Below are 9,372 nucleotides of genomic sequence, written 5' to 3' on the forward strand. Positions count from 1 at the left end.
CTCAAAAGGTCGCGCAATATTAATCACGTCAATCCAAAGATGTATTTGTTTTTCGATACCTGTGCCTGACCTTTCCCAACATTGCGTCACGACATTATTGCTTTTTACTTTAAATGTACTCCATTAAAAAATCTCGTTTTAACGTGCAATTTATTTTGGAATATTTTCACCCATTGTAATTTTAGAGTGCTTTTAAAGAATTCTCGTATGTATTACTTATATTAAACTAATTTAATTTAATTTATTTATGTGTATTTTGACACGTATGAATGAATGAATGAATGAAAATACTTTATTTGCACCAAAACAAGGAAACTACGAAAATGGCCCAACGCACTTTCTTTCGTTATTTTTTTTAAATATTAAATATTTTCATGATAATACCATTTCTTAGCCGCTTTCTTTTAAATAGGTCAATTATTGTTAAAGTATGAATGACAGGATGCTTCTTAAAATATTGCCAAAATCATTTTTTTTTATCTAATAATACACTACTAAAAAACAAAGAGAGACAACAAAATTGGAAACACGTTTGAAACCTGATACCTATAATATAATAAAATCTTATATATTATTTATTTAAGATGATAGTGGTGCTGTGTATTTAATTACAACAAACGAAATAGATGATATATTTGTGTTCCAAATTTTGATCACTAACATTTTTTATTACCATAATCTATTCTAATAATAATCTTCTAATGCTTGAAAACTATTTTATTTTTATTCGCAAAGTTTACCAAGCCAGCTAGTTATTACATACAGACATGCAAGACAAATGAACTTCAGTACAGATTACGTGTTTCTCAACAAGTAAATTATATAAGAACATAAATGTTAAGGTGGCATCAGCATTATTGAAACTTGGTTTCACAAAAATAACAATTGATTTCAAAATTCTTTTAAGAATCATTGATCTTTAACTTTGACTATTTGTTAAATAAGGAAGACAATGGTATACTAATATTATAAAGCTGTGTTTGTTTTTTTTGTGTGTTTGTTTGTTTGAACGCGCTAATCTCAGGAACTACTGGTCCGATTTGAAAAATTATTTCGGTGTTAGATAGCCCATTTAACGAGGAAGGCTATAGGCTATATTATATTATCTTCACGCTAAGACAACCAGTAGCGGAGCCACGCGGGTAGAACCGCGGGACACATTACTCGTGGATAATGTAGCTTTCGAATGGTGAAAGAATTTTTAAAATCGGTCCAGTAGTTTATGAGCCTGTTCATTACAATCAAACAAAAAATAAAGTATCTCTTTATAATATTAGTGTAGATATAAACGCAGTTGTCTTATCAAAGTTTATCATAAAGCTTAAGGGTTTAAGAGAAATTTCAATCATTTTATGTTTGTTTGATGCAAAATGAAGTTAGGAAAATATTAAATAACAACAAAATATATTAATAACACTAATAATCCATGGCGGAGCAATTACTGTATTACGCAATTATCAAAATAGCATAGATCTAACTCAAAAATTACATGATTGAGTCTAGGCAACACGTTTCAAAACTTCGTGAACGTTAGGATGTTACCCGATGACCTAGGTTCAAAACCTGGTATTTTCTTCATAAATCACGCGTCGTAAATTATAAAACTAAGTAGTATTTTCTTGTATTTACGAGCCTTTTGCGTTTTGTAATTAAATAAGATGGTTTATACATTGAAACTTATTCAACACTAGGTTACAGCCCGCGGCTTCGCCCGCGCATCAAAGAAAAACCCGCATAGTTTCCGTTCCCGTGGCATTACCGGGATTGCGTCATTTTCCTGGGATAAAAAGTAGCCTATGTCCCTTCTCGGGTATCGAAATATCTCCATACCAAATTTCATGGAAATTAGTTCAGTAGTTTAGCCGTGATTGAGTAACAGACAGACAGAGTTACTTTCGCATTTATAATATTAGTATGGATTAACATCATCAATGTTAAACATCAACCATACCACAAAGCGACATACAATTCTCGATAAATTAACTTTGCGTCCTCTTTTATTCGCTAAACGTCTTTATTTCCCATTTAAGTCCATAGATTAGCGCTGAGATGAACAAAACTTAAATTACGCGATTAAACAAATTAGGTCAGACTCTACAATTTACCGACATCTATGTAATTCGACAATTCGTTCTTGATATGGCAAATCAAATAGTGCTTCCAAATTATTGCTAACTAGCTATGACCTGCGGTATTACCCGCATTTCTCCGCTGCTATATTGGTCTAAGCGTGATGATATATAGCATATAGCCTTCCTCGATAAATGGACTATTTAACAGTGAGATCATTTTTCAAAGGGGACCCGTGGTTCTTGAGATTATCACGCAAATAAACTCTTCAGCTTTATAATATTAGTATAGATGATCAAAACGTTCTAATTGGCTTAGAAAGGTATCAATCTGAAGAACTGCGTGAAACATTAGCATGTTACTGTGTTGCAGCAGAGGCTTGAATGTTGTCATATGCCAGTTCTTTTAAAAAGATTTTCATAGCTCTACATAACCATCGCAAAGCTCTTAATTACCAATAAGATCTTTACTTGTTGTTAAAAAATAAAGAAAACAATAAAATCAAGAGAAAATAAAAATAAAAAGTAATAATAATTAATCACGCAAGCTATTTCTGAATTTCGAGCTTTGCTATGTTTCGCACCAACGTGATATCAATTTACTTGTATGATATTTGGAATTTTAATTTAATTTATTACTGACTAGCTTCCGCCCGCGACTCCGTCCGCGCGGAAAAATTAATTAATTTTCCTATTTTATGCCCAGAATAATAAGGTATAGGTAATTATACCAAGTTTCATCGAAATCGAACCGTTACTTTTCACGTGATGCCTGAACATACAGACAGACAGACAAAAATTTTTTTAATCACATATTTGAGTTTGGTATCGATCCAGTAACACCCCCTGCTATTTATTTTTTCAATATTTTCAATGTACAGAATTGAACCTTCTACAGATTTATTATATGTATAGATTGTAGTATTAAATATTAATACATTCAATCGTTGCCTTTTTAAGACAATGTGATTACATAATTTCAACTATTTATTATATAGGCTTTGATTTCAAGCAATGTTAGTGTGTCAGCTCAAAAGGTCTAATCATTTACTAAATAAATAAACATAAACTAAACACTTTTACTATCTTTTACGAATATTTATATTATGTTATGCTATAGCATATACATTATACATATACTATAGTATATGAGTTTTTTTAATGCAATTGGCGTATATTTTATTATGTGTTTTAATTAATTTTAGTTTAAGTCATATTGAGGACGTTAAGAGATTCTCAACCCTTACCAATTCTTATTTATAATACGTATAAAAAAATTGACATCTCTATCCAATTCATCTCCGTTTTTCCATACCATCGAACAATTGATGATTTCCGATAAAAATAATTCCGTAAACTTAAGGTAGTTGTTTTAAACTACTACTAGAACACTAGCATTTGAACAACCATATCAAAAAATTGCGTCCAGTCTATACATTCCTATATCTACATATCATCCCTCTATACATTCTTACATCTACATTTCACTTCACTCACCATGTTGATCAGCACAATCACTGCATATCACACACACGCGACTCGATCCCGTCGCGACACGGTAAGCTTTGCGCTCGCGCACCTCCCCACTATCATATATACGTTATGTATCCTTGCGCAGAGAGATGGTGAACGTTTTGTGTATTGTCCTTCTGTATGGTGTTGTGGTTGTCATCTGATTTTACAGGTTAATGACCGATGTTTATTTGTACCTGATTTTTTGATAGGATCAAACATATAATCTATACATATAATAAATCTGTAGAGGGGTCAATTCTGTACATTGAAAATATTGAAAAAATAAATAGCAGGGGGTGTTACTGGATCGATACCAAACCCAAATATGTGATTAAAAAAATTTTTGTCTGTCTGTCTGTCTGTCTGTCTGTCTGTCTGTATGTGAAGGCATCACGTGAAAACTAGCGGTTCGATTTCGATGAAACTTGGTATAATTATACCTTATTATCCTGGGCGTAAAATAGGATACTTTTTATCCTGGAAAAATACGTAGAAAAAAATTAATCTTAATTTTTCAGTTTTATCCATAGACGTTGTTCCGTAGAACCGCGAACACACGTTGCGTATTATTATAGGCCTAGCCGTATTTGGGAATTGGGTCCAATAGATATTTATAAGATGTTATTGACAGAGGTACTCAATATGGAGAAATAACCATCCACGCGAAGACCTACATCCGCGCGGACGGAGTCGCGGGCGGAAGCTAGTCTATAATATAAAAATGAATCGCAAAATGTGTTGGTAAGTTAATGCAACTCGAGAACGGCTGAACCGATGTCGTTAATTCTTTTTTTATAGTATTCCTTGAAGTACGAGGATGGTTCTTATGGAGAGAAAACGTAAACATGTACCACGGGCGAAGCCGGGGCGGACCGCTAGTTAGGAATAAATAACAATAACAAAACTTTTGAACAGACGATCCTAAAGTCGCTGGTGGTTTTCGTAGCGTATGCTTGTAGAGCTGCTCTATTAGGAGAAAAATATTTTTAAACTTAAAGTACAAAAGCCATTCATGTGAAGAACGAGAGACTATTTACTCCCTCTGGAAAAACAGGGTTATTACAATAAAGTTCTCAATAAATGTTTCACTATGTAATTCTAAAATCTAGGCTGTATATTAATAGCTGTAGCATAAGCTTAAAAATTTGTCATTTTTTATTTCATTCTTTTTAATTTATTGAAGTGAAACTTCTTTATCGGGGTTGGAAAAAAATTTTGTGTAACATTTTTTCGTTACGCGTGATTTTTTTCCGTTACGCGCCATCTTTTTCTTATCCCTACCACGCGTGATTCGACGTATTTCTAGTAAATTATTTTTTGAAAAATAAGGTCATAAAGAAGTTTCACTTCTTACGTGTGTACACTAGTACACGCACACATTTTTTTTAAACTAATTTTTTGACTCCATGAATGATCAAAAACATAGCCAAGAACCTTAAAACATCATTTATATAATAAAATTTTACTTTTTGTCTCTCGTTGACTCAATGTTTTTCATTTAACTTTAAATATAAATATGGTCGCTAGCTCTTATACTAAACTGATAACACACGCATTTTCCAACAATTATTTGCTTAAATAAGCTTACATAGCTTCTGTTCATTGAGTAGGCCTTAATGTCAATCATAACCTACTTAAGTTAAGTATTTTGTACTGATTTTCATGTCAATTGATCGATTTGTTTATTATTGAAGTTATACTTCTTTTGGCGCGATGGAGAAAAATGATGAGAATGAATTTTTACGATGCGCGCGCACACCGACACCTAAATTTAACAGCATGAAGTTAGTTCTAGGTGGTATGAAAATTGATAACTATGTTCAAGTTGTATATTCTAGTATATTTTTTCCATACGCCAAAGAAGTATAACTTCTAACGCGTGTTCCTACATAAGTACACACACTCTTTTTTTAATTAGAAAAATGTAATGGCATAGTAGTTTGCAACTCTAGTTAGTGAGTTCGATTATTACTACTAAAAAGTATTATTTGATAAACATTCTATTTTTATGAACTGACTTCACTAAAAAGTTCTCAATTCGGCTGTAATTATTTTTGTTTTTTTACTCTCGACTGGGTTAACCGATTTTGATGATTCTTTGTTTATTTGAAATCTAGTGCGCTTCGGTTTGTCCTATATAAATTTTAAAGTTCTGATAAATAATTTGAAGGATATAACTATAACCAAACAGACACTAATTAATAATTCTTTAGTGTCTGCCTCACATATACTACTACAAAATATGTTTTAATTAGTTTAATCATTACACATTTGGTTAAAGGTCAGCTTCTTATAAAAGATCGTTTTTGCTAAAATTTTGAATAGAGGTAGTTCTATTTATACCTAGTATTGCTAGGTAACTGATTTTTCTGTTAATTCTTATATTCGTAATGTTGATCGACCCGGGTCTTGAACCCGCACCTTTCGACCTATAGAGAACTTTACCACTAAACTTACGAGGTCAAAGCTTTTAATTAAATTAAGCTCTTTAGAAGCACTTAAGAAAAATAAGTCTCTCTAATGTTTAATGAACTGTTAGTACATATTATTATGAATACTATTCATTAACTATTAGCGTATAATTAATCAACTACTTAGGTATTGGATGACTATACATAACATGACCTATATATGTATGTTCATTTTTTTTTGGTGAAACGACGACAGATCTTGATAAAGCATAACTTAAATTATAATATATTTATCCCTTTAATAAGCTATGAAAATATGAAAAAAACAACATATTTCTCCGCTTCCTCTGTCTGTCTATTTGCGATAAACTTAAGAACGGCTGCACCGATTTCATTCTGTTTTCCCAGTACATAGCATGGTTCTCGAGGAAATTTTTTGTATCTTATTTGTTAAGCTTTTGATAACGCGGGTGTAGCTGCGGAAAAGCTAGTAAGTACCTAATACATAATATTTTATCTGAAACTGTATGTACATAAAAAGCATTATCGCGTGTAAAACCTAGCTAATTCATATTTTTTACGCACAAAAAAGGTTTCCTTTTCACTAAAGGTCATATTATAAGAAGCTTAAGATTACGGATGCAATAAAGGATGCGATCATAAAAATGGTGGTTCAAAGAAATGACTCTGTAAGAGACGGATGCTGATGACGTGATTGATTGATAAGACGTATATTTAAGTATTAAATAAGTAGGGAGAGTTTTTCATGTTAATAAGTAGTTTGATGACAATTAATATCCACGATAATAGAATAATTATTAATTACAATAACTATAATTTTATTTTCCAAAAAATACGCTAGGATTTAGGGTTAGGACAGTGTTATTTTGTAGTATTGTTAGCTGATGTAAAATTTCTAATACTATATAATAATGTTCAATTTACATAATAATACATAAGTAATAATAAAATAATACATAAGGAAGATCTGAAAAACGTTAAAATTGATTAGACTTAATAAAAAAATGTTTATTTTTAAAGTGAAACTTTTATTACATCGTCTCAAACTTTTTGGTCTGTGTAGCGCATGTCGCGTGACGCACGATACGTACGATAATTATTATCGTACAAATACGATAATTTTTAGTTAAATGTATATAGTGTGAAAAAAAGTTTCACTTTTACCGTGGTTTCATAAAACCACACAACATTTTTTGTTCTATAATATAGTACCAAAGAAACACTGCCTCCGTACCCTTAACTGGCTTAAATATAAACAAAGTATCAATGCTATATAATAAGTAGATATAAAAAACAGTTATTTAAAGCTCTAAATAAATAAATAGCGTTATTCTAAAATCACACTTAACTATAACTGAATAGAGTTTAAATTCGAAAAATAAATTCTTGCGGTCAATTAACCTTGACCCATCCTCTGATCAAGATGTCACGAATATTTCTCTCAAATTGCTCAGGGTTCATACAATTATATATAAACTACTATGTTTAACAAGCTATGATATACTTAGGAATTTACTAAGAATGATGGCTCAGTGGTTGGAACCTCGGACATAAATCGAATTATCGATGATTCGAGACTAAAAAATTAAAATATTTTTCAATTTATTTCTGCATTTTCTACCTGCAACCTTCAGCATCACTACTTACTGTTAAATTTGGTGAAAAAAAAAACATCGTGACCGGAGTTAAAAGTAAAAAGTTTGACATTATGTAAAATCTGCCAAGCAGCACTAAGCCAGCGGCGTTCTGGATCACTTCTGGATTATGGCCTGTACCCTCTTAGGCCAACAGGTAGTGTTCACAAACACATCTAAATAAATAGGTAAAAAACTTTCCTTAAAATTCCTTATCAGTAAAAATTAATAAATAATAATTATTGGTGCAACTGTTTTCAATAAATAATTTCGTTCCTTTCCAAAATATAAGTCTAAATTCAACAAAATTTCGATTATTTCTCTAGCTGACACACTCAATCATTTTATTATTTACATAGACATAACAAATACTTATGAATCAATATTATCTTACCGTCTCAGAATATGTTTCTTCTGAGATTGATGAGTACTCTCTAAAAATGCATATTTATGATGTAATCAATAAAAATTACTGATTGGAATGAGAAGAACTTATAAACGTGTCCGTTGAACATAACGGACACGTTTATAAGTTCTTCTCATTTCAATAATGTTTCCAAAACAGTAGACATTTGTAAAAGTTCGCACAATATAGTATGTTAATAGTATTGATAATCCATATCTTTAAAGATTGTAAATATAAACTGAAATTGAAATAAATGAAAAAATTTACATGTTTTATTTCAGTACAGATAATATTTTAAATATTATACGATTTTAAGAAACTCTAGCTACACAATAACTTTACTTTTTATCTCTTAAAAGTTATCATAAATCTTCATTTCATTTTGCCTTTTCACGGCGCGGCCGCAGGCGTCCAGATGAAACATTTTATTATTATTAATAAGTTACTATATCAACATTTCGTCACAAAATGCAACATCCACCTACAACATCCAAAAACTACAATACCAGTAGTGACCTTAGAACGTTTATATCGATTATATATTTATAAAATGATAATATTTAACTAATAAACCGTTTGGAATATAATGTTATAGATTTTATATATAAATTTATATGTATCGAGGTCATGATTTGTGAATCAAATATATTGTTTGTGTATTTATATATTTTTATCATTAAAATGATAATAGGAAGGAATGTTAATAAATGCGATTTTGTGAATATTTATATATTTTTAAATAATTTAGCAAATTTTTTATATTATTAAGGTTATATTAGCGGGGACAAACGGAATTGACGATTAAAAATTATTAAATTCTAAGCTAAAAAATGCAGTTGAATTACGAATTTCCTCCTTTTTAAAGTCGTAAGGAAAAAGCATATTATTTTGTTGGTGAAAGTATTATCAGATTATCAAAATTAGTCAAGGAATTTTAGCCCAATCTCTCCTCAATTTGACGCATAAAAATACACCAAAAATATAGCTGTAACAATATAGCTTTTTACTAATGAAATATTTTTTTTATAAATGAAAGAAGCAATCCTAGTATACCTAGTATAGTAGCATATAATATTTAGTTCTAAGTTCTAACACAATACTATCTATAGTCTGTTGATAAATAAATTTTTAATTTGAATCGGCTGTTTACTTCCATATTTATTATTGTCATCATCATCATCATCATCATCATCAGCCCATATACGTTCCCACTGCTGGGACACGGGCCTCCTATGAGGGTACAGTCCATAATCCACCACGCTGGCCAAGTGCGGGTTGGCGGATGACACATGTCGTCGAACTTTTTAATTCTTCGA

At 30.9% G+C, this 9,372-nt stretch overlaps 1 protein-coding gene across 2 annotated transcripts in view; it reads right to left on the reverse strand.

Moving 5' to 3' along the window:
- Positions 1 to 3,637, reverse strand: part of LOC123692687 (basic proline-rich protein-like) — a 32,850-nt gene extending 29,213 nt beyond the window's left edge. For both annotated transcript variants that reach the window (XM_045637460.1, XM_045637459.1), the window contains exon 1: positions 3,567 to 3,637. In XM_045637460.1, coding sequence (XP_045493416.1) covers positions 3,567 to 3,569 — 3 coding nt within the window. In that variant the 5' untranslated portion in view covers positions 3,570 to 3,637. The remainder of the gene's footprint in view (positions 1 to 3,566) is intronic.
- Between the last annotated feature and the right edge of the window lie 5,735 nt (positions 3,638 to 9,372).

The sequence above is a fragment of the Colias croceus genome, chromosome 6 (genome assembly GCF_905220415.1).
Source record: "Colias croceus chromosome 6, ilColCroc2.1".
In the NCBI taxonomy this organism is placed as follows: domain Eukaryota; kingdom Metazoa; phylum Arthropoda; class Insecta; order Lepidoptera; family Pieridae; genus Colias; species Colias croceus.